The sequence below is a fragment of the Amblyomma maculatum genome, chromosome 1 (genome assembly GCF_055883805.1).
Source record: "Amblyomma maculatum isolate TAMU_Amacu chromosome 1, ASM5588380v1, whole genome shotgun sequence".
NCBI classification, from domain to species: Eukaryota; Metazoa; Arthropoda; class Arachnida; order Ixodida; family Ixodidae; genus Amblyomma; species Amblyomma maculatum.
In genome coordinates, this window is record NC_139344.1 from 112016034 (window position 1) to 112041701 (window position 25668).

The window sequence follows — 25668 nt, forward strand, 5'->3', positions numbered from 1 at the left end:
TATCGATAATTCGATATACAGAAATCGGCTTGGGATGGCACTTACAATGCGAAAAAACGATACCGTATTTGTCGTGTAATCAACTCAATCGCATAATGAACCCACCCTCCACCTTTGCACTCTTAGAATTTGGGGAAAAAAAAAAAAGTGTTAAGGCCAGCTCGCTCACATGCAAGCGATTAAGCGATCTCAGCGACGAGCAGCAGTGACAGAGCAAAAAATTTCCAACTTGTTGGAACTGCGTCCCTCTGCCCTTCGAGCCATCGCGACAGCTCAAAACAAGGTTTCTGTGTCCCCACAGCAGAAATCACCAGCGTTTTCGCTTGCATGTCGCACTCCGTTTCGTTTCGGTCGTCTCATCCACAGCTCATTTCTTGGCAGCGTGCCAAGATGCTGCGCTGGGATAACATCAAGGCGTGTTTATCTTTTGTTTATCTTTTGATAGCTCCTGCGGTGGTGGGGAGCGAACTTGGCAGAGTGCCCGTGATGGCTTGATTGCACAAGCCTGGTTCGATTTGTCACGCCGCGCTTGGGGCGGGCATAGTCCACTGCCACAAAATCATTGGAAAGCGTGATACAGTAGCTGCAAATGCTGTTTGAAGCAAAAAATGCTAAAAGCTGGTGTTATGATCGCAGCTGACCACGTGCTTTCGTTGATTCATACATGCAAGGATAAACGACTCCCGCAAAATGAAAAAAAATCTTACGCTACGCCGCGCGTACAGCACGATAAAAATAGACGACTCTCGCAAAAAAAAAAAAAGATAGACCTGCCGCTCAACTTCCGTAGGCGCCATAGCCACGTCAGCCGCCACGCGCAGAGGGTTCACAACACACGCTGGAGAAAGCGTCCGACGTTCTGTCTGAAAACAGGCTGAGCTGGCTTGGTGCAGGCGTAGCGCGTGCTACTGCGAACGAAGGCTGGGAAAGAGGAAGGAGAGAGATAGCTCGTCAAAAGAATGAGCACACCCTTGCGCTTTGCTCTGTCGCGTTTGTCCCCTCTAGTTCCCGCCGGTTCTCTCTGGTTGATTCACGCACATGGCTTGCAAACGTCATGTGCTGGTGTGCGGGAAACGATAACCACAAATGCGCGCGACGTCATTGCCTCGAGACATTTCCACAGCCATGACGACGCCAAAAATATTTTATCAACTATTCTCGGCAATATCGCATCTTTTTAAGGAATGGGCGCAGCGCTGCCCTACCCGAACTGTCCCCTCTCATTACTTCCGCGCGTGGCTTGAAAACGTCACGTGGCAAACGGCCGAGGGTGATGCGATTATCCTCCAAGGAAAAAGAATGAAGACATCACTGCCTCGAGACATTTCCACGGCTATGATGACGCCGGAATATACAATTATTCTCGGCAATAGTTGCATCTTTTCCGCCCGAATGGGTGCGGTGCTGCCCTAGCCGAACTGTCCCCTCTCATTACTTCCGTGCGTGGCTTGAAAACGTCATGCGGCAAACGGCCGAGGGTGATGCGATTATCTTTGGGAAAGGCACACTTTCCAGTGCGTGGTGCGGAGTTCGACATATCGAATGACCGGTGAAATTGAGTTCAATATACGACGCGGCTTTCCTATACTTGTACATGGGATTTTCAAGGGGATATTCCACGAGTTCGATACAACCAAAATTCGATATATCCGGGTTCGATATATCCAAGTTCGACTGTAATAGCTCAGTTAAAACATGGTACAGTTGGTTTCTTCGACTCCTTCAGCCGTGAAACAGGCCATGAGAAAGCCGCGAGATTTCGGTCAGCAAAGCTGGCTTCACTGCACAACAACCAGTGCGTTCAACGTTGGCTTCCCCGCATAACAACAGTGTCGCATTGAAAACAAGCCCACCAGACCTAAGGCCACTCTCAAGCGGGCTCAGCGTTCACCCAGTCAAGCGGTTTTACAGCGTTAGTGCTGTCAGCATATGCCCAAGGCTACGCAGCCTACCCGGCTCCATGCGCAAAAAAATTATAGTGGGGCGCCATTAGGAGAAGAGCGTGCAGATTGATATGTATATCAATGGTCCACTGAAGGGGAGTTCAATAAATGCAAATATCACTCCTATACTTACGCATGGGATTTTCAAAAAAATGTTTTGAGAGTTCAATAATAAGTAATAATTCAGTACATCCGGATTCAATCTAGGGTCAACTGTAATAAAGCTCACTCTTCACAAAGCCCTCACAAAGCTATGACTTGGATTAATATTTCCAGGACAGGTAAAGACCTCCCCAGAGGTGCTGCTAGCTTGCGTTAGCAGTTTTTACACTAGTCTTTCCCCCTCCTACTGCCTATATAACTGCCATGGCCTAGTTATCAATTCTTTCTCTGTGGCACACCTCACACGGGTCGGGTCATATAAAGACAGTATTCCAGTATTCCATCACCCACGTAGAGCTAACTCTCTCTTGAAACTTTAGTTCTGATGTATACTGAATGTGCAAAATCACTCCCATCCAAGCTTTTAAAATTTTCACAAATAATGATAGTCTGCTTGATGCATTTTTTTCTCTATGCTTTAACATAAGAAGCAATCAGAAATTAAAATGCACAGACACCAACCAGATTTTCAAACGACTATAACTAAATTCAAACATGCCTCATGCAAAGTTGATTTCGAAGCTATTCATAAAGGCTGGCATATAATGGCAACTAGAATTTTAGATTTTATCACATTTTCCACCTTCCAAGCCTGGCTTGTATTAAAACCACCTCCAATATCTACCGCCAACCAAGTACCCATGGCACATCAGCGCATTGGCTTCATAGTAAGACTAACCGTTCTAAGGCTTTTGTCACTCAGCTTCTTCCAACATGGCTCCTTGTGCATCTGTGCCACTTTTTGATTCTGCAAGGTTTTTCAGTGCCCAGTTGCTCCAGCTGGATTCCTGGATTACTAAAAACTATTACAGCATACATCTAACCCACCAAATTGTGACCATTCCCACTCACTGCTAATGTATCAGCACATTTGTTACATACACCACCCTTCCTGAATGTGCAAACATTTTGTTGGTCTCCCTGAAACATCAAGAAACGTTTTCAGCAGTGGGTTGTCAGAGACAGTTTTTGTTCCCAAGGTTGGCAGAGTTTTAGGGACTCAATTTTGGTAGACATTGCAACCTTCTAGTCGAGCTTTGCCTCATCCACTTGAACTCTAAACAACCGAATTGAGGGGCAAATTTTATTCCATGCAGCTTGCTGGTCAGCATGCCAACTTTGTCACAAAAGAAGCACAAGTCCTCAGTGCAACAAAAAATTACAGCCAATTTGCATAGCTAATAAAATGTGAAGTAGATGCGTAGCACTGCTTAACCGCTGTACTTCAGCACGTCAAGCACGGCGAACCCGCGTCGCAGTGCCAGACGAGCCGGCTTTATCCATTGCAACGCGAAGCAAACATGCGGCGCAGCCGCGTTCTCAGCTTTCCTTACACCACTTTTAGAAATGAAAACAGACACAATGTCCCTCTTTACAATGCACTGCTCTGCGACCGAAAGGTCAGGGGTGGGATCATAGGGGGAGAGAAAGAGAGAAGAGAGAGGGAAACGCATTTGAAGGCGATCGCCAGTTAAGGCATGGAGGTAAATAAGCACACGCTGCTTCACGGCACGGCGAGTGGCTCGAGCCGAGGTCCAGGGAGCATCGCGCGTGCACGTTTGCTGTCCGTGAAGGCTGAGGAGTGACTGATGCGAGGTGAGAGATGCCGAAGTTGAGGATGCGCGAGCGACACACGACTGCTCACTCCGGAATAACACACGCGTGTGCAACACTGCCCAATGACGGCCGCCACGTCTGCAACTGACACGCCCCTCTCTCACTAGGTGCATCTATGCGGCCGTTCCGGCCCCTCAGTGTGAAGTCGCGTGATGCAGGCATCACCACTTTCTCTTCCTTCTCTACAAGTTCACGGAGAGACGGACGGACAAAGAGAGTGGATTTTGCTGCAGCTGTGCGGCCACTCCGCCTCCTCAATGCTGAGCCGTGCGTCGCGCGCGTTGCCACCTTCTCTTCCTCCACTTCAAGTTCCCAAAGAGAGAGAGAGTGAGTGAGTGGCTTCGGACAGACATTGGCCAAATCCGTGCTTACGAGTAGTAGTGCTACACACTAAAAAAAAAAGAAAGAAAAAGTGACAAACTCACCATGGAAACAGCATGCATCGTCTTCTTAAGCCTTATACCTTCCTTCATCAGACTTGCAATCTCTTCAAGCTAAAAAGGAAAAAGAGGCACCTTTTTAATAATTTCACTGACGTCCATGGAGCAATACTACACATGAAGCTTATAGAGGCCAATGCTTCCAGCGTCTAGTTGAAGTGCAGGAAGTGCGGGGCAGAGCAAACACCACCATCAAGGAACATGTATGACACCACAGGAGCCCTTTTTAAAATGCAGTTCAAGGATTCCAGCCCAGTGTCTCAAGGCAGAGTCAAAAGCTTTTCCCACTGTAATGTTTCTTTGTGCCATTAGCACGTTTTTTTTTTTTTTTTTGACATTGTTTATGTGTGAAATAAATGGTAAAACAAAACCATGTTAGTTTTGTTACAAAACATGTCAGCTCTGTATAATGTTCCAAATCTGGACAATACGAGCAACTCGATTCATTTTGAGTTAGCCTTAACTTTCCAAAAATAAGCCAAGCAATACGCAATATGTGTTGCGTCGTTTCATGTGTTACATTATAGTATACTATGCTATGTTGAGGTTCCTGAAGTGACTATGACAATGAGAAATACCATGGTAGAAAGCTTCAGTTAATTTCGACTCTCTGGGGATGTTTAATACCCCAGTCAAGCGTGCAAGTTAAAGTGCACTTATGCATAGTGCACTTCGCAACTAGAAAGAGACTTTACGCTAGGCAGTGCTAAACGGGAAAGCAGAGTGCACTCGCAGAAGCCCTCCTTGATACGAAACTGGAAACTGAAAAATACGTTTTAAAAAAGGAATTGAAACCTCCAAGCGTGAAATTCAGAGAACTGCTTTTTAAAGTAGTAAACACTCAAAAAATGCTTAAAATTTGACACCGGGCCATGATTCAGAGACCCCCTATCAACAAACACCATGAACAATAACAGTCGCCCTCTAACTGATAATGACGTAGCCGCAGTGGCGCACCACGCTTAAATTTGAAGTTGTGTACGCGGTTACATCACAGCTTTTTATGTGATATTTTGCCCATTGCTATTATAAAACAATTCCTCAAATGAAAATATGTACAAAACACGTAAAATCAACTTGTATACATTTCTTATTGAATAATACATTTGTGACGAAGAAATTTCTGCCGGCGAGGCTACGCACTCGGCCCTCAAAGTCTGTTTTGCGAACCCACTCCGACCTGAGTGCACACTTTGGCAAGTACACTTATGTTACGCCATTTAGCAGCGGTAGAGTGCACTTTTCGTAAGTGACACTCGTCATAAGTGCACTTTATTTTGCGCGCTTGACAGGGGTATAACATGGACTGACAGCGTACGTACAGCACACAGGCACCGTTTGCATTATGCCTCCATCGAAACACACCACCCCGGCTCAGTAGCCGAGTGCCTAACCACCGAGCCACCACAACCGGTGCAACTGTTTGTGAGCATGTTTCACTTGCTAGAATGTACACAAAGAGTGTCCAAACACCATGTTTAGCAATAAAGGCCTCAGTACAGCACACCACCTGTCAAGGATGTACACACTTTCAATTTTATTTTCCACACCCCTCCTATTCTTGCACCATGGCACAGACTAATAATACACTGCCGCCACGCAAATAAGTTCCCTTAACAAGTAGCGCTACTGTTAATAGCAATATTTCAAGACCAACCTGTTTTGGAAGTTTCTTGTATCGTGACAGCAATTTCCTGTAGTCATCCACCGTATTGAACACCATATAATCGATGGTTTGGAAGATGTCCACATGTACTCCCTCAATGAAACTGATTGGATAAAGATGGCTGTTTGAAAATGATCAACAAAACAAATTCAAGGTAAATGGTAGCAATGGATGCTGTTATCCACAATAAAATCGTGAACTCTACAGTAATGCCTCAAGTCCTGTTCAATGTAAGTCCTGTTCAAACATCATGTGTGAAATTTTTATTTATCCCCTATCAAATACGAAGTCCTCAAAAATGTTCAAGATGCTATCAACCATGTTTCCAGAATCTTTTGCTGGGCTAGTTGGTGTGACATTGTGTTTAACCAAAGGAAAAAACAGCGCTAAATGTTAGACAGAACACACAGAAAGATGAACGTGACAGGCGCTGACTCCAACTAAGTTTATTGAAAGATACATGTGTACAAATATATAGCCCGAAGACGGTGAACGCCTGCGCATGTCCTGAAAGGTAGGACGAAAAAAAAAAAAAAAACGCCCTCAGGTAAAACTTGTCATAACCTCGCATCTTTCAACAATCTATGCTCACTTTCATGCAGAGATATAGAAGTGGTGCCGACACACCTGCCCCCACTCTCTTTGATAAAAAAGGCTTCTGCGAGCTCGCGAGCTAATCTGTCTTTACTTCTGGTTAGAATTTTAATCTCTCCAAATCGTGGTTCGCAGCTTTTTTTGTTTTTATCAAAGCAAGAGCGGCACTGGGTGGGTAGGTTTTGGAACGAATCTGATGCGTTCCCTAAAGACCTGTAATGTTCACCAGTACGCTCGTTAATGCAGCGCCCGGTCTGACTGACGTACACCTTATCACACATAAGGGGGATCTCGTAGACCACTCCCGTGGCACACCTTACGTATGGCTTCGAGTGTTTCTTTCCACACCCCGGTGTTGCTTTAGCATTGCTGGTAACCTTGGGGCACATCTTGGCCAATTTGCAGGGGGCGAAGACCATGGCGACTCCGTACTTGTTGCCAACTCGTTTTAAATTGTGGGACACTTTGTGGATATAAGGTGTCACCACTGGCTTGGCTCCACGAAAGGTTTCTTTCCGACGTTGCCCCTTTGGCTTACCCTTGAGTTTTTGTAGCAATGCCTCGGTGACGCCAGCCGGGCGCTGAGTTAACGAGCGTGCTGGTGAACATTACAGGTCTTTAAGGAACGCATCAGATTCGTTCCAAAACCTACCCGCCCATTGCCGCTCCTGCTTTGATAAAAACGAAAAAAAAGCTGTGAACCACGATTTGGAGAGATTAAAATTCTAACCAGAAGTAAACACAGATTAGCTCACGAGCTCGCAGAAGCCTTTTTTATCAAAGGGGGGGGGGGGGGGGGGGGCAGGTGTGTCAGCACCACTTCTATATCTCTGCATGAAAGTGAGCATAGATTGTTGAAAGATGCGAGGTTATGACAAGTTTCACCTGAGGGCATTTTTTTGTTGTTTTTTTTCGTCCCACCTTTCAGGACATGCGCAGGCGTTCACCGTCTTCGGGCTATATATTTGTACACATGTATCTTTCAATAAACTTAGTTGGAGTCAGCACCTGTCCCGTTCGTCTTTCTGTGTGTTCTGACTAACATTTAGCACTGTGCTTAACCAAAAGAAAAAACATGTTTCCAGAGTACAGTATTCTAATCTTACAATAATGCATGCCTTTGCTATTGTCCTGAGCAATGTACAAACCGAAAACACACACTTATGAGAAGCAGTTACAGACACACACACACACACACACACACACACACACACACACACACACACACACACATGCGTGCACGCACACAATGTGCGTTCCAAAAACATAGGCCAGTATGTAGTCACCAGGAAATATGCTTTAAGTGCACGAACCCCCCCCCCCCTTCCCCCTCCTAAAATCCTCCTGGAAAATAATGAAAGCAAATCCAGAAGGCAATGTGAAGGCTTACCCATCTGTGTCAAGACCATGAAGATAGCCCTCTAATCCAGCAACCAGTATGTTCAGGCTTGATATCAACCATGGGTCCTCTGCTTTAGGCAGCTCTTTTGCTTTCTTGAGAAAATACTGCACTTTATCCTGCACCACAAAAGCCACAAATACAGCTTATGATACCACAACAGTGTATTACCAGTTTGAGCATTCAAGTCCTATGGCTGGGGTTCAATCCCCACTGATACACACAGGTTCTCTATCGGGCACATGTTTGCACCTTATATCTGCTCAGCTACACATGGATAATATGGTTGGGAATATGGGCCTTTGAAGTCAGCAATGGCACTATTTTGTCGAGCCATCGTGCCATTAGAAATCAAATGCCCCAGAGCTCCATACGAGTTATGAGAGATGTCGCAGTCGCAGTGGAGGACTGCAGTTTAATTTAAACCGCCCTAGGTTCTTTACCATGCATACACATTTCGCAGCATGCAGGCATTTTTGTATTTAGCCTACCCAAAAGCTTGGCTACTTGAAATGTGATTCCATTTCACATCCTTTGGCTTAGCAGTCAATCCCGTGGACACTAACGTCACAACCATTGAAGTTATGATGGGAAGTACTTAACATCCCAAGGAAGGAACACTAACTGCACTGCACAATTTTTTTCCGCTCAAGCATTATTTTTTAATTATTCTTAAAACATGTCGTGATTCAGCCCTCTTTTTAAGCTTTCAACTTTAAAACTTTCGAAAAATGAATTTTTTGTATTTCACTAACCTTTACAACACGTTAATAGCTGCCCTGATTCAATAAAAACTTCCCTGCCCTGCTGTTCCTAATATTGAAGAAACTCTGAGGACTGAATGAAAGAATGAATGAATGAATGCTTATTCCGCTTTTGTCGTACAAACCACTCAAAAACCTTAAGAGTGACTTCACATTCCTCGAAATCTGAATTTTCCTTATGTAGACGAGCTCACAAGAAAAGTGACTGAGGCATTCAACACTGTATCAAAGATATGCATGTCAGCAAACCATCCACACTAATACAGTCGAACCCGGATATATCGAACTCGAAGGGGATCGCGAAATAGTTCGATATATCGATAATTCGATATACAGAAATCGGCTTGTGACGGCACTTCATATGGGAAAAAACGATACCGAATTTGTCGCGTAATCAACCCACTCGCATAATGAACCCACCCTCCACTTTTGCACCTGAGAATTAAAAAAAAAACGTTAAAGCCAGCTCGCTTACATGCAAGCGATTGAGCGATCTCAGCGGCGAGCGGCAGCGACAGAGTGAAAGATTTCAAACTTGTTGGAACTGCGTCCCTCTCGCCACTCAAGCCACCGCGGCAGCTCAAAACAAGGTTTCTGTGTCGCCAGAAATTACGCGGCAGAAATCGCGAGCGTTTTTCGCTTGCATGTCGATGGCGCGCGTCACTCCGTTTCAGTCGTCTCATCCACAGCTCATTTTTTCGCAGCGCGCCAAGATGCTGCGCAGCGATAACGTCGCGGCGTGTTTATCTTTTGATAGCCCCTGCCATGGCAAGGAGCGAACTTGGCAGTGCCCGCGATGGCTTGATTGCACATGCCTGTTTCGATTTATCGCGCCGCGCTTGGGGCGGGCGTCATGATCGCAGCAGCTGACCGCGTGCTTTCGTTGATTCATACATGCAAGGATAAACAACTCTCGCCAAAAAAAAAAAAAAAAGAAAGAAAGAAAAAAAAAAAACCCTGTTGCTTCTTAACGTCCGCAGCCGCCATATCTTACGCTACGCAGCGCGTACAGCACAACAATAAAAATGAATGACTCGCAAAAAAAGAGAGAGAGAGAGAGAGAGATCTGCCGCTTCTTGACGTCCGCAGGCGCCATAGCCACGTCAGCCGCCGCGCGCAGAGGGTTCGCTACACACGCTGGAGAAAGCGTCCGACGTCTGAAAACGGGCTGAGCTGGCTTGGCGCATGCGTAGCGCGTGCTGAAGGAGAGAGATAGCTCGGCAAAAGAATGGGCACACCCACGCACATGGCTTGCAAACGTCATGTGCTGGCGCGCGGGAAACGATAACTGCAGATGCGCGCGCCTTCGGGGAATCGTCGCCGTCCCCGAACTGTCCCCTCTCATTCCTTCCGCGCGTGACTTGATAACGTCACGCGGCGAACGGCCAAGGGGAATGCAATCGTCTTTGGGGAAGGCACACTCTCCAGTGCGTGGTGCGAAGTTCGATGTATCGAACGACCGGTGAAATTGAGTTCGATATATGACGTGGCTTTCCTATACTTTTACATGGGATTTTCAAGGGGATATTCCATGAGTTCGATATAACCAAAATTCGATATATCCGGGTTCGATATAACCGGGTTCTCTAACAAACAAGTACAGTTCCTTTCCGCAAAAGGTGAAATCTTCTTGACTACAAGCTACCTTGATTAATTCTTTCATCTCATGTTTTCTCATGTTTCTGGTAGTTGCAGTGCTCGCCTAACACTGGGCCTCTGCCCAATAAACTTCAGTTGTCAGTCAGTGCCCATGTATATGTCTTTTTACATTCATTTCTATTGCACTCTGTCAAGAATGGTCCACTACCAAGCTTCCACATTAGCAAAGAAGAATCTTACGTTCGATCCCATACATTCATAAGATTTCACATGGCCTCAAAAAGGTGGCTAGCTAGCAAATATAACGAACCTGTGGTGTTTACAGCACTGCAAACAATGACTCGATTCTGTAGAAAAGTAAATGAAGGCAGCCAAAAAAGTTGCGATATGCACGACATGTATATGATACATACGTGATATGAAAGCCATTGCAGAAGAGTGCATCGGCCCACCATCAGCAGGGCTCACAGAAAGTGATAGCAAACAGGTAACGAGGCTGTGCAAGGTGTCGGACAATGCAGGTTTCACAGATTTGAGCGACTGTACATATTCGTACACTACAAGAACAGTAAGTCCATTTGAATGACAAATGATTGCAGGTTTGCGCATTCCCTTCGTGCTTCTCCCTTTTGTCAAGCGTGAAGTTTTTCTAGTACAACACAAGTGGATGGCACCATTAACTAGCCCCCGTCATAGCATTGTTACCGCTCTATGTCATTCTCTGTGCCATCTAAATACCAAGCTTAAACACACTAGTCTCAGCCATAGCTTTACAATGCTGAGCCCATGCACGACTTGCAGTCTAGTCCACTTCTTTATATTACGTTACATGTACAATTTATTATGAGGGGTTTCAAATAATGGTTGTAACTAGGCCTATGAAAATATATTTCCTGGTTCTAAGCAATAAGTAGCTTCCTGGGGAAAATTTCGAAGCAAACATTTCGAAGACTTCTTGTATGACAAAAAATACAAGCACTCAAGGCCATTACAAGAAAAAATGAAAAAGTGTACTGAAGCTTTGTCATTCACTGAAGTTGTGTCGACCCTATGCAAAAACAGCCATCAGAGGAGCCAGCCTACATGCGGAGCCACATGTTTGTATGGTGTGGGACCTGAAACTGCCGATCTTAGCTGCTGTTGCGAAGTTGCTACTTTGCAGCAGTGACCCCACAAGCACCTGTCAGAAATATGCACCACATCCCTGAGCGCCCAGCACCACTACGTCAGGTGTCGGAAATAGTCTCATCGCCATGTGCCTCGTGCTAGCTCATGCTGCCGGACTCGGAGAAGAGCGAGCGGCTCTGACAGCTGCAGTCAGATCAAACTTGTCCTGTATAACCAAGAGAGGCTTACATCTTCCAACCAACGCATGCCGCCATGCCGGTTCCGATGAGTGCATAGCATGGTTAGCGTGGGCACAGACACCTGGCAGGTAAAGATTTGTGAACCGTGCTTGTGCCTGCTCACCTCTGCTTTGCACACATGCGCAAACTCCCTTTGGCATTCACGCTGGCAGGCAGGGGCGTGTCGCATACACCTAGAAAGTGACCACAGGGCCTATGTAGCTGAGTCCTTGGTTGCACACGCCACAGTGCCATCACAGAGGAAGTGTGTTAAACTGAAACATTATGAGGCATGTATTCCACAAATGCCACTCACTTGAGATTTTGAATGCCAAATATTTTAGTCAAATATTGCGCACATGACGCAAAATCACCGAATATTTGCGCAGGCCTAGTTGTAAACTTTTTGGTAGCTGATGGAATCAAAAGGAGTGGTTTGGTTTGGTTTGTGGGGTTTAACGTCGCAAAGCGACTCAGACTATGAGAGACGCCGTAGTGGAGGGCTCCAGAAATTTCTACTACCTGGGGTTCTTTAACATGTACTGTCATCGCACAGCACACCAGCACCCTGCTTTTTGCCTCCATCGAAAAGCGGCCGCCGCGGCCAGAATTCGATCTTTCCAGTCAATAACCCTTATCCATAATGATTCCATTGTACCACAGGTGCCCTGTCTGCATTAAACTGATAGTCTTCAACTGTGGTAATACAATTCCACCATTGGCACACGAGTCACCTGTATCTGCCATAAATAAAGCTAAATGGAGTTCAGTGCTGCTCTGACACTGTAAACAGGTGTACATGCTTAGCGAGATGAATAATAACCAACAGGTTATGCATGCGTTGCGCCTTCCGCCTCAGCTGTGAACATATATTACATAACTACAAGTGATGCAGCACTATGGCATGAGGTCTAGCCAAGACGAGCGACAAATACAGCATTGAACTGACAATATAAGTTTATTCAGAATGCCATTGCTATATATACTCTGGCACCGCAGGAAAAGCAGAAAATAGAAAATATTTCGACTTTTAACTTGTCCCAGTGAGAGATTACCTGTCACCTTACATTACACACACCACTTTATACACTAGTCAGTTCAGTGCTGTGTTTGAACCCTCACCTCGTCTAGCCCTCGTGCCACTGTGCTGCCTTACTTGTAGCCATATCTGACCAAGTGGCCAACCAGTTCATGTTGCACATATATGACAGATTTTTACTACTGCACATCACATTTGCAGAACCTACCCCCCAGGCATAGTCAAAAGTAGTTTTTAACCAACAGAATGCCTGATGAGTAAAGCTGTACTTACTAAAGTAAAAGACAATCTCACATTCGTGCAAGTCTTCAAATACAGGCTCCAGCTTTATGGCACAGCTGTTCACAAGCAATTTCACATTTTGCAGTTTCATAAGGCAATAGATTTCAAACAAAGCCAAAGAAAGCATAAAGCATGGCTCTCACACAAACAGCTCATGGTATGCATTTGGCTCCGAAAGCAATGACGTGTGGCCTGCTAGGCCTGATGATTTCCAGCCTCTGTCCCAAGAAAACAACGTCACTACTTCTTGCTTTTTCATTCTCTGATGGCCTACAGCAAACAGCAATCGCTCAACTTCCTGCCATCCGCACTTACGTCAGTAGTTAGCTTTTTGTGAGAATTAGGATTAGAAATTTTTAACACACAAGCAGCCTTTTCAGCTACTAGCCCATGGGAGACAAGACTGCCAATGCAGCTCATGTAGAAAGATGAGTTCAAAGCCCCTGGTATTGAGGAAAAACATTCTTTTGTTGTTGCCATTGTTGCCGTCACAAAAAGAAAAGTGATAGTACTCATATTCACCATTACTTATTTGGCTTTTAGAGAAAGTGAAAGAAGAAAAAGAATTGCGGGGGAAGCTCAACCTTTAAAGGTATAACTGCTCTTGTTCACCGGCTCCCCTTGCAGATTCTCATCTGCGTCTATTTTCTTTGTTACTTGCTTAAGCAGTCTCTATTATCCTCCACTCAGTCTCTAATGCCTATCTTTTGTCACACATATTCATTTACAGTGCAGTCATAAGGATCACCCAACCCATTATGAAACCCAGATTCAACCAAGCCGTACGAACATGTCAGTGTGGCTTAAGGTCAGTGGATCTAATTCAAGATCCAAGGGTCCCAGAAGACTTGGTTCCGATGTCACCCTCCCATTTAACATGAGAAGCCCCAGTTGGCAGTGCCTGCCAATTTGGCCATATCATGCGGTCTCGTCATGTCACACAACCCAACGACCAGCTAGTTCACGGCTATGTTATCTGCCAACTACCACCTGCCAGATCGATGTCCACGATTTTTTTTTGCTCAAAATGCTGATGCCAGATTTGGAGAATAAGGCATTTAACCTAACTACGTTAGCAAGAGCAATCAACTAGCTGGGCACAAAACCCATGAGCTCTGCATCTTGGGTGCAATGTTCTGCCAATACCATTCTGCGTACATTTTGCATATTCCATGTGACATGCAACTAGCACAGCATCACACACAACATGCGAGGGTCCCATATGTAGTACAACAGTGGCATGTTATTTTCACTCCTGTACTTTCAACTTATAGGCAGAAAAAAAAAACATGTAAGAAACAAGGTAGGGCAACTGAGTGCTGGCTGATAAGCATCACTGTGTACCTAAGTAAGAGAGCAGCTGCCGAGGCCTTTGCTTGTGCATACACACCTTCTTGAGCTTGCCTACAGCAAATCTCCTCCCTACATGCCAACATAATTAGGACCTTAAAAAGCCCCTGAAATGCCAGTGGCAATAATATTCCAATGCATGGAACTCATAGAGTTGGTCTCTGTGAACATTCGAGTTAAATTAAAAAGTTTTCCATGGAGCCGATAATTTACAAATTGTAAAGATGAATATGCGCATGCTAAGATAAAGAAGCTTCCATGCACTGTTGCCAGTGACATCGCTATCGGTGTGTGCGCTGGACCTGCTTGTAGCGCGGACTGTTTCTGACGTGCTTCTAGATCGCGTCCCAATACCTCAATAAACCCCCATCCTACCTTTGGTGGAGCTGCCGGTTAAGATCCATCCTCTCGCCCTGGAACTCCACAGCTGCACGTTACCACCTCCTGCGATGCCTGAAGAAGCCAACCCCCAAGCCGTACAAGTTGGCTCAGCCATTATCTGTCCCGGCTCCCTCCACCAGCGAAGCCCCTCCATCTTCAGCGGCACTGATAACCATGACGTCGAGGACTGGCTCACATCCTATGAGCGGGTGAGCGCTTACAACTAATGGGACGCGGAAACTAAGCTAAGCATCGTGATTTTCCATCTCACCAGCGTAGCAAATATATGGTTTTGGAACCATGAAGCGGACATTCCATCTCTGAAGTTTTCAGCCAACCTCCTGTGAGAAAACTCCGCGCTGAACAGCGCTTGCGTGCGCGGTCTCAGCAGGTTGGTGAGAATTTCATGAGTTATATCGAGGACATCGTCGACATGTGCAAGCACGTGAACGCACACATGCCAGAGGCCGACAAGATCAAGCACATTCCGCAAGGCATCGATGACGACGCCTTTCAGATGCTGCTGGCTCGAAATATCCGCACCGTCACAGAATTTGTCGCACTATGTCAAAGTTTTGATGAACTGCACAAACAAAGGGCCATAACTTGCGCGAACACCATGCTGTTGCGACCGTGCATGGTCCGCGCTTGCGCGCACTATTGTGCGCCTGTGGGCATGGTATTGATATGGGCTGTTTGTGCAAGGGCTTTAAGTGAGCGTGTTCACATGAATCTTTTTGATGTGAGCATGCTTTGCTTTGTCGTGACCCTACAACTGCCAAGTTGGCCCTGTCAAGGGAACGTCAAGAAAAATACAAAGAAACATCGCCCTGTGAGAAATAGCCGGAAGTGCTTTTGTTCAACTGTTCACCCTTCCCGTCGAGAGGCGCTATTGTCAAGTGAGGAATGCCTATTGTCCAAAGGAGACTATGGGAGTGACACGTCCGCTGACGTACAGGAGAAGAAAGGAGCATGAGGATTACGGCCATTAGAGGATTTCCCGTGAATGCAGGAAAGAGTTGCAATTGCCGGAAAGGGACAATGCTGGGTGCAGTATTCGTGGCGCGCACGTACACTTGGGTTTCTGAGAAGGAAATCCGCTTGCCGGAACCAACATAGCAGATCTTTGTAGAAGAATCGAAATTTACCTCCTCGCCGTTCCCAAGCTCTACCCGACAACAAGTGACCACGCCCGACGAAACAATACTGGACCAATCAGTGCGTCAGACCATTAGTGCAGTGATGTGTTCGATTGGTTGCCGATATCTGAGGGGTGTGCCTTGGAACTGATTGGTCAGCATCTTCAGAGAGAGGTTTGGACATAGGGGATTTAAGGACATTGCAGAGCACGAAATGACGCTCTGAGCCTTGGGTAAACGGCTCATCCAGACGCTTCTCGCTATGAACTCCTAACGCTTGCCATTTTGCTAATATACCCTTTCTTTTCATGTAAATAAGTTTTCTCAAAGTGCCATTAAACCTGATTGTATATATTTTACTAACTTCGAAGATTCAATCCTTCATCAACCGGGAGTCTCTGCATGTTACCAAATGAAGGCCGGGTCGACTTAGTCCCAGCGTCACGACAATGCACACTGAGTCACTTGCTGGCCTGACAGATGCAGGTGAACATTCTACGCTCCTGCCACAAATCAAGAACTTCATTCGGGAAGAAGTTGCTCGATAACTCTCCCTTATGTCCTGCCATGAAGAGCCTTCATCACATCTAGATCCCAGTCTGCGCCAGATTATTCAAGAACAGGTAGCTGAATTTCTTCCTCCAGCCCCTCAACCCATGCCTGTCACAGCCCCATTGACATATATGCAGCTGTTGCTGCCCGACCACCACCTACATATGCTCTGCCTCCACAACCTGCCTATGTTCAGCCGCCTCCTGGTCCTGCTCGAGAACCTGCGCAGTTTACTCAACCGGCTCCAAAACCACGCAACCCGTGGCGCACGAAAGATAACTGGCCCATTTGTTACACTTGCGGGCTGGCTGGACATATTTCCCGTTATTGCCGAAACCATCTCCCAGTGTCGGCACCACCTACTCAAGGTTCTGGGTACTGGTCTTCAAAGCCTCAATATTCTGCGCCTAGTGAGCCTCCAACAAGCCGTCATGTCTCCCCAGACAGCTCAGCCATGTCCGACCGTCGTTCACCGTCGCCGCGATGCTGCCTTTCTCTCCGATGCGACGTTGACAGAACGTTTCACGTGAGAAAAACTAGAGGCCGCAGTTCCTGAGGTGAGAATTGCGACCCCGTCGAACTCCCAAGTCCTCATCTGTCGCCAGCCAACCTTATTGAAGTTTTCATCAAGGGTGTTGCTGGGGGGCTCTAATTGAAACTGGTGCTGTGATTTCGGTAATGGATGCAAAACTATGTAGCTCTTTAAAGAAAGTGAAGACGCCAATTGCAGGACTTTTGTTGCGAATGGCCAGTGCTCAGCAAATCAAGCCTTTAGCAGCATGCCCCGCTCGAGTAGTAATCCAGAATTGCCTTTATACAATTGAGTTCCTCGTGCTGCAAAATTGCTCACACGCTGTAATTTTAGGCTGGGATTTCCTGTCGCATCATGCCGCTATAATTAATCGATTGTGCTCGCGCTGAAGTCGATTTTCTGCGCTGCCCGAGCCCGTGTCAGACAACGCTACTTCTAGTCTATGCGCTAAAGCCCTCGTCGCCGAAGTTATCAACATTCCTCCCTCTACTGCCCTGCTTGTAAATATCACTTGTGACTCTGTGTGCGACCAAACTGTCCTCTTCATGCCAGCACATACATTTCTGCACCGAAAGTTCATTCTATTGCCCTATGCTTCTCATAAATGCTGCGCTGCTTAGTTGTACATGGACAAAGGAACTGGACAAACGCTGAGGTTAAGTGCAATCTACCAACTGAAGTTTTATTTCTTAGAATAGGAAAAAGGAAACACAAGTACATGACGTAATCTGAGGATCGTGAATACACATAAATCATAACAGTGCACTGCCAGCAAGAACAACTAAGGAATGAGGAATGAAACCATGACAATGAAAATATGCAAAATAAACACCTTATCTAAGCCCGGGATGAAATTGCACTCAACCCCCCCCCCCCCCCCCCCCCTTCCGTGCATCTTACAGACATGCACGGGTGATCCTCATGCAAGTCTTTTGTCTCTTCTCAAAATATCTATTTCCCGGCGGGAAAGGCTGAAAAAGATTGGACAGAGGTTTGATGTGAAGGTTGTTTTTTCAGCTCCTTTAAAGTTTAAAGGCATCTGCAAAAAAAGTTAACCAAGAAGAATCTGCATATCAGAAAAGTGTGTGCGGCGTTAAGAGTGTTTCGCCTTTTGTTCCATGCTCTAAGGGGGTAGTTTACAAAATTCCCCTCTCTAGTGGCAAGTGCTACGTGGGGCAAACTGGGCGATGCCTCAATGAAAGGCTCTTGGAGCACAGGAGGAAATGCCGTTCCTTGCAGGGTGCAGAAAACTTGGCGAACTATTGCCTGAAACACGAGTGCAGCCCATATTTCCAAAACATGGTTATTTTGGCGCGGGCAGCAGAAAAGAAAAAGCGTGAGGTAATTGAGGCCTTTCGGATCGTTTCTGGCAAAGAAGGCAATTACGTTAGCACCCCTTCCATAGCCCTTTCCCACCGGGAAATAGATATTTTGAGAAGAGACAAAAGACTTGCATGAGGATCACCCGCGCGTGTCTGTTAGATGCGCATGGGGAAAGGAGGGGGGGGTGAGTGCTATTTTATCCCGGGCTTAGATAAGGTGTTTATTTTTCATATTTTCATTTTCACGGTTTCATTCCTCATTCCTTAGTTGTTCTTGCTGTTACAGTGCACTGTTATGATTTATGTGTATTCACTATCTTCAGATTACGTCACGTGCTTGTGTTTCCTTTTTCCTATTCTAAGAAATAAAACTTCAGTTGGTAGATTGCACTTAACCTCAGCGTTTGTCCAGTTCCTTTGTCCATGTACAACTAGCCCAGTCCCAAGCCCTTCTTGCCCTATGCTGTACTCACTATTTCCACTGGCTCCTCTGCGCTCTGGGTCTCTAACCCATTTAACTATCCCACTGCTTTGCACCACGGTAAATGTCTCGGGAGCCTACAACCCATCGCATCTCTTCTCCGTGAAGAGACTGACAACACACCGTGCCTCGCCATGACTGCGCTCAGCCCTCCACTTTCTGTACCAGCTTCCTCTTCCACAGACTTGTTCCGCCACTCCATCGACACCAGTATTCCTCCGCTTCAGCGAAAGCAACTTCTTGCCCTACTTCAACAGTTCAGCTTCTCCTTCAACTTCCATCAAAATTCCCTGGGCCAAAGTTCAACTGTCACTCATCCGATCGATACTGAAGACCACGCACCACTGAGAAAGCAGCCCTACCGTGTCTCAGCAACAGAGCTCCGTATTATTGAAGAGCAAGTAGACCAGATGATCCAAAACAGCGTCATTCATCCTTCAAACAGCCCTTGGGCTTCACCTGTTATGCTTGTTCAAAAGAAGGATGGTTCCATTCGCTTCTATGTAGATTACCGCCGACTTGATAAGATTACAAAAAAAGACGTCTATCCTCTTCCACGCATAGACGACGCACTAAACTGTTTGCAAGGGGCTGAATTCTTTTCCTCCCTAGATTTACGTTCCGGATACTGGCAGGTCCTGATGAAAGTGGCCGACCACTCTAAAACCGCTTTTATTACTCGAGATGGCCCGTACGAATTTACTGTTATGCCTTTTGGCCTTTGCAATGCTCCTGCGACATTTGAGAGAATGATGGACACCATTTTGCATGGACTGAAATGGAAGACCTGCCTCTGCTATCTCGACGACATTCTCGTCTTTTCTCCTGACTTCGACACTCACCTCTACCTCCTGAAGCCCGTCTTGACCTGCCTTTCTGATGCCGGCTTGCAGCTAAACTTAAAGAAGTGTCATTTTGCCGCCCGTCAACTGGCCATTTTAAGGCACGTCTCCAAGGAAGGGGTTTCTCCAGAACAGGCCAAACTTCATGCTGTTGCTGCCTTTCCCAAGCCGAGATCCATCAAAGACCTGCGCAGCTACTTTCGTCGGTTCATACGAAACTTCGCCTCCATTGCTACCCTTTTGACACAGCTTCTGTCAGACAGTTCCGACTTTTCGCTCTGGTCACTGTCATGCGACGACGCCTTCAATATGTTGCGCCACATCCTCACAACATCGCCCGTCCTGAGCCACTTCGACCTGACGGCCCCTACTGAAGTAAACACCGACACCAGTGGTGTCGGTCTCGGCGCTGTACTCGCTCAGCAGAAATCTGAATTTGCTGAATACGTCATCGCCTATGCAAGCCGAACGCTCACGAAGGCGGAGTAAAATCACTCGGTAATTGAAAAAGAGTGTTTGGCAATTGTTTGGGCTCTGACCAAATTCCGCCCTTACCTCTATGGCCGCCCTTTGAAGTTGTGACGGACCACTACGCACTGCTGGCTTTCCTCCTTGAAAGACTCATCCGGCCGTCTAGCCAGGTGGCTCTTTGTCTACAGGAATTTGATGTCAACGTAGTCTACCGCTCTGGCCGCAAGCATCAAGACACTGATGCCCTTTCTCGCTGCCCCCTACCAGCTGATGTCGCCAGCCTTTCCACCTCGGACACCTCACCAATGTCACTTCACATCAGTGACATGCCTTCTGAGCAGCGGAGAGACCCCTGGTCGCTTCTCTTATCGGTCTCCTCTCCAATCCATTGGCTGTTTCTCCATCGCGTGCACTGTGCTAACAAGCATCGCACTTCGCCATTCGCGACAACCTTCTTTATCGCCGGAACTACAGTGCTGATGGTCACAATAGTTGCTAGTCATTCCCCGCCACCTACACTGCAAGTGTGCAACTGCTTATGCACTGACCCACAATGCGGCCATGCGGGAGTGTTCAAGACATACCATCGGCTACGCTTACGATACTAAAGGACGGGCATGTACAACTTCGTCCTCAAATATGTTCGCTCATGCCTCGCCTGTCAACGTCGCACGTCTCCTTCTCATCGTTCTGCTGGCGAGCTGCAGTCGTTACCTTGCCCACCACGCCCATTTGATCGCGTTGGTAATGATTTATATGGCCCGCTCTCATACACTGCCGCTGGAAACCATTGGGCAATCGTTACGGTTGACCACCTGACGAGATATGCTGAAACCGCTGCCCTTCCATTTTTCACAGCGTCAGAAGTAGCCTCATTCATTTTGCAGCAATTCGTTCTTTGCCATGGCGCACTACGTGAACTACTCAGTGACAGAGGACACATCTTTTTATCTGACATTATTAAAGCTCTACTGGACAAGTGCCACATACTTCACCGAACCTCTACCGCCTATCATCCGCAGACTAACTGACTCACCGAACGCTTCAACCGTACCCTTGGTGATATGCTTTATAAGTATGTCTCTTCCGACCACTCTGACTGGGATCTCCTCCTTCCATATGTGACGTACGCATAAAATACTGCTACACAGTCAACTACCGGCATCTTTCCATTCTATCATCATTACGGCCGTCACCCTTGTGCTCCGCTAGATACCATTCTTCCTTACAACCATATGGATCTGAGTATACCGCTGCTTCTGAAGCTGCCCGACATGCAGAGTGCCGCCAAAATTCCCAGTCTCCCACAACTGAAACCTAGTCAAATCCCGTCACGACAACCACCAGAAGACACCGCAATTCTCTTCTGGCAGTCTTGTGTAGCTCTGGATTCCATCAGGTACTCCCGGAATATCTTCAAAATTTATTTCCGAGTATCACGGCCCCTATCGTGTCCTCGAGCGCATCTCTCCTGTCAATTACATTGTGGAACCCTTGATGCCCTCACCTGATCTCCGTTGACAAGGCCGCGAAACTGTCCACGTCCAGCGCCTTAAAGAATATTACGACCCAGCCATTTTGCCTACGCCGTAAGTCACCAGGGTGGCTCCTCTTCTCTCCGGGGACTTTGTAAAGATGAAGATGTACGTGCAAAGATAAAGAAGAAGCTTCCGTGCGCTGTCGCCAGTGACATCGCTATCGGTGTGTGCGCTGGACCTGCTTGTGTGCAGACTGTTCCTAACACGCTTCTAAAGATCACGTCCCAGTACCTCAATAAACCCCCATCCAACAAAATAATTTTTAAAAAGTTCTCCTCGCGACTGCTCGCAACTAATTTGTGCAATGCATTCCCACATGCAAACCTCCCCACTGACATCATTAAGGCTTGCTCGGCACGCCCAATCATTGGATGCCCCCAAGTTACGCAGGCAAGACGGGGCACGGTGGGGACCATAGCGACTTGTTTTTGTCTTTTCTCCTTGTGCTCCAGCGTGGGCTGAGTTGATGGGGTGAGGAGCAGCATCATTTTCGATTGCCTGATATGTTCAGCCCTAATGAAGGTAGCTTAAAAATTATTACGTTGCACAGAGGGTTGATGGGATACCTATTTCTTGTGTGCACTTTCTAGTTTTAGCAAGCAGTTTTTCACGGGCCCTCAACACAAGGTGCCACTTTTGCAGCTGCCATGTTTTACATATGGTTTGGAAGCATACTATGGGTCATGAAGTTTTCAAATCCATGCTATGGTGAATAACTCCTACCACAGTGCGCGGTTTTTTTGCCAATATAGAAAAGGCACTATACGGAGGTGCACACAAGAAGGTTTATGAGGAGGTGGCACAAAAAAATCGAACTAAGAAATGAAATATGCAGCACCCAATTCATCTGCACTACATCAAATAAAATTTTTGCACATTCCAAAAGGTGTGCACAGTGCAATAAGCCTGTTACACTGAAATGCCAGCATGCCTGCCTACTTTATTCTATTATGCTTACCTGACCTCTGATTACTTTATTCCAATATGATTATGCTTAGTGTGGTTTTATAGGGTTTACTGTCCCAAAGTGACTCAGGCTATGAGAGAAGCAGTAGTGGAGGGCTTCATAAATTTTGACCACCTTGGTTCTTTAACGTGTAGCACAGCACATGGGCACCTACTTTTCGTCACCATCGAAAAGGGGCTGCCGCAGCTGGGATTCAATCCCGCATCCTTGGGCACAGCAGCCGAGCGCCCTAACCACTGCACCACCGCGGCAGGGCACATGCTTATGCAGTATTAAAGCTTCAGCCATCCTTCTGCACAAGATGGTAGTAACATATCTTTTTTTAGAGGAGAAGTGGGGGGGGAGGGGGGAACTGTAGAAGAATCAAGGAGAATACTGCATATACTTATGCAGCACTGTCCTCTATTCTTTTACAGTAGAGCACCCCCCCCCCCCCCCCTTCCCACACACACACAGAACAACAATATTACTACCATACTATGCAAAAGGATGGCTGAAGCTTCAATGCTGGAATTACATGGCTTGAAATTTCATTTTCTTAAACCCATTAATTTTGACATGGATAACCATAAATTACTAATTTGTGGCAAGCCAGTCCTTTACCTGTGATGTAAGTGCATGTTAAAAAACCCCAGGTGGTCAAAATTTCCGGAGCTCTCCACTAAGGCATCCCTCGTAGCCTGAGTCACTTTGGGATGTTAAACTCCACAAACCAAACCAACCAACCTTTAATTAAGCATGGCTTCAGGTTTACTCCTACTGATCGCTCTACTGCAGCCTATTACATGAGTTACACGAACAATGTTCCACTGTCTGTTTTTTGCAAATGTCCCCACACAAAGGCTGCCCCAATTAAGCACAACAGATTACCCAAAGATGGCATATAGCATATCAAGAAGCCGCTGTTCTCAATGATTTGGACGCATGCTGCAGTAGCCACTAAACAGTACAAGGATAAACAAAGCTGAAAGCATTGGGGTTCCTATCAAGTTGCACACATTAGGTCAAAACCTCTCCAGGGCAACAGCCAAAATGGGCAGCCACAAGCTAAAATTTTGGGAGTGGGGATGGTACATGAAACCCAGCTTTGCACCAAGGCAACACTGAAACATTCCATGCTAATGACTGTTGTAAGCAGTTCTTTTATCTTCCAATCATACTGTAGACAAGTCTTGCCTAGAAAGCAGTTACCTCTACCTTTCTGACTCTGTGCAAGTTTTGTTTTTGTTTGTTTGTTTTTTCAGTCTTGTGACCACACAGATTTGTAAATCCTGTTTGTATTCACTTCAATTTCTTTTTAACTCGGACCATTTCATTTGTGATGTCATGCAAGATGTTGCCTACAGTTCCTTACCTAAAATTACACGAATGAAAGACCAATGTTCTGCATTAAAATGGTTTTTGATTCTGAGCACTTTTCTGCAGCATATTCTTTCTCACATAAGCATGACAGGTCACCATGACTAAAAGCAAATAAATTACAAAGCAAATTAGCCTTGAACTGGTATCCAACGCATGAATATATTACCAGCAATTCACTGTGCAAATGACAAGAGCTTCCTCACCCCATACGCAAGCCACTACAAAAACCGTACCCTAAACCAAAAGTATGACAGAATCAAGGAAAAAGTATGAAATGGTGAAAAATAAATCCATGGCCTCAACAGTAGAAGTACACTGCCGGAAGGCACAGTGATGTGAATTTGAGCCAGCGCTCGCATGCCCCATCTTTTGTAGCTACTTGCCCATGACACAGGCTTAGTTGTAATTTTTTCCGCTTTGTTACTACGGAATTACTAGTAGCCTGATCATTTACCTTAGCTGATTAGAAATAACTTTTTGTGCAGTAGCATTAATTGTGGCAAAAAGCCATCACAGTACCATAGTTTTGAGAAGCGTTCCGAAAAAACTGTGTCTGAAAAAATATGCGTGTGATTTCGCATCAAAATTGTGACACAACCATTTTTTGCGCAGCATTCAGGGAGGTGCCATACCATTTCACTTTCCATTTAACATCCATCTGCTAGTCAAGCTGGAGGCTAGTTTGGAATGACATATGTACAGGGTCATCCATTTCTACCTATATCACGGTTGCTGCTTTCAAACCAGAATTTCATTCGACGCAGGCTCATATTGAAGCAAAGCAATACAACCACAGAGGGACCAAAAGGTGGCGCTTCGAACTGCTGGCCACTTAGCTTCATTGCATGGCCAGGTCAGATGCAACAGCGCTTTTAAAGCATTGACTGTGTTGTAGATAGATGTGGACGACCCTGCACCTCTAATTGTAAGTCATTCACTCATTGTAAGTGTAGCTGTGTACCGTGAAGTGAGGCAGATATTGCACCATCCTTTCCCCAAAAACCAAACCAACGAAAGGCCTTTCACACTTTGCCAAACCATGTGCCAGTCTCTCATTACCAAAAATTCGCAAGCGTCCTAATTTTTACTTATGACACTTGAATTCAAACCATAAGACAGACTGTATGGAACGTACACATGACACACACGTGAGCCTCAGTACTGGGACGTTTTTGCTATTTAGCGCCATCGATGTGCGGCAGCCGAAGCGTTTTTTAAGATATATATATATGCACGCACGCACGCACGCACGCACACACACACACGCACACACACGCACACACACACACACACACACACACACACACACACACACACACACACTCTTGCTGTCAGGACTGCACGAAGTTGTAGGGCAACTAACCAATTATAAGCTACGCTATAACATTATTTTTTTTTTTTTTCACGGCGCGCGCGAAGGGACAACACTCACCCTCCTGTCTTGAAACGACTGTAACGAGTACGGCTCCAACAGGTGGTCGTAACCGTGAAAGCCAACCATGGTGGCGAACTCGGGGCTGTCCTTCAGCCTCCACTGCCAAAACTCTTCAAAGAGCGACGTTGCCATTGCCTCTGGACGATCCGAGTAGTACCCAATGAATGCCTGTACCATCAACGGCGTGTGAAAAGCCATGAATTAGCGACCGGGCCCCGAGGAGGAAAAAAAAAATAGACGAGAGTGTTCCAGACAGCTGCATATGTGAAACTGTGTCACTTCCCGGCAAGTGTAGGCTGCGATATTAGTGCGCTCAGCTAGCACACGATTACCATAAATAAACGCGTAAGTAGCACGACCCTATTCGGAAAATCATGCAGCATGCTTCTGTAGAGCGCAATTCATCCAAAGACCGACTTTTCGTAGCTAATATACGAGCCGTGAC

At 46.2% G+C, this 25668-nt stretch overlaps 1 protein-coding gene across 8 annotated transcripts in view; it reads right to left on the bottom strand.

The window, feature by feature from the left end:
- LOC146203505 (uncharacterized) overlaps positions 1-25668 on the bottom strand; it is a 114933-nt gene that overhangs the window by 82407 nt on the left and 6858 nt on the right. For 7 of the 8 annotated variants that reach the window (XM_084588812.1, XM_084588809.1, XM_084588811.1 and 4 more), the window contains exons 2-5: positions 25221-25391; positions 7813-7940; positions 5820-5949; positions 4148-4216 (exon numbers count right to left, since the gene is read on the bottom strand). In XM_084588812.1, the coding sequence (XP_084444938.1) occupies positions 4148-4216; positions 5820-5949; positions 7813-7940; positions 25221-25355 (462 nt within the window). In that variant the 5' untranslated portion in view covers positions 25356-25391. Of the gene's footprint in view, positions 1-4147; positions 4217-5819; positions 5950-7812; positions 7941-24420; positions 24499-25220; positions 25392-25668 lie in introns of those variants that run through there. The other variant, XM_084588813.1, reaches the window with a different exon arrangement.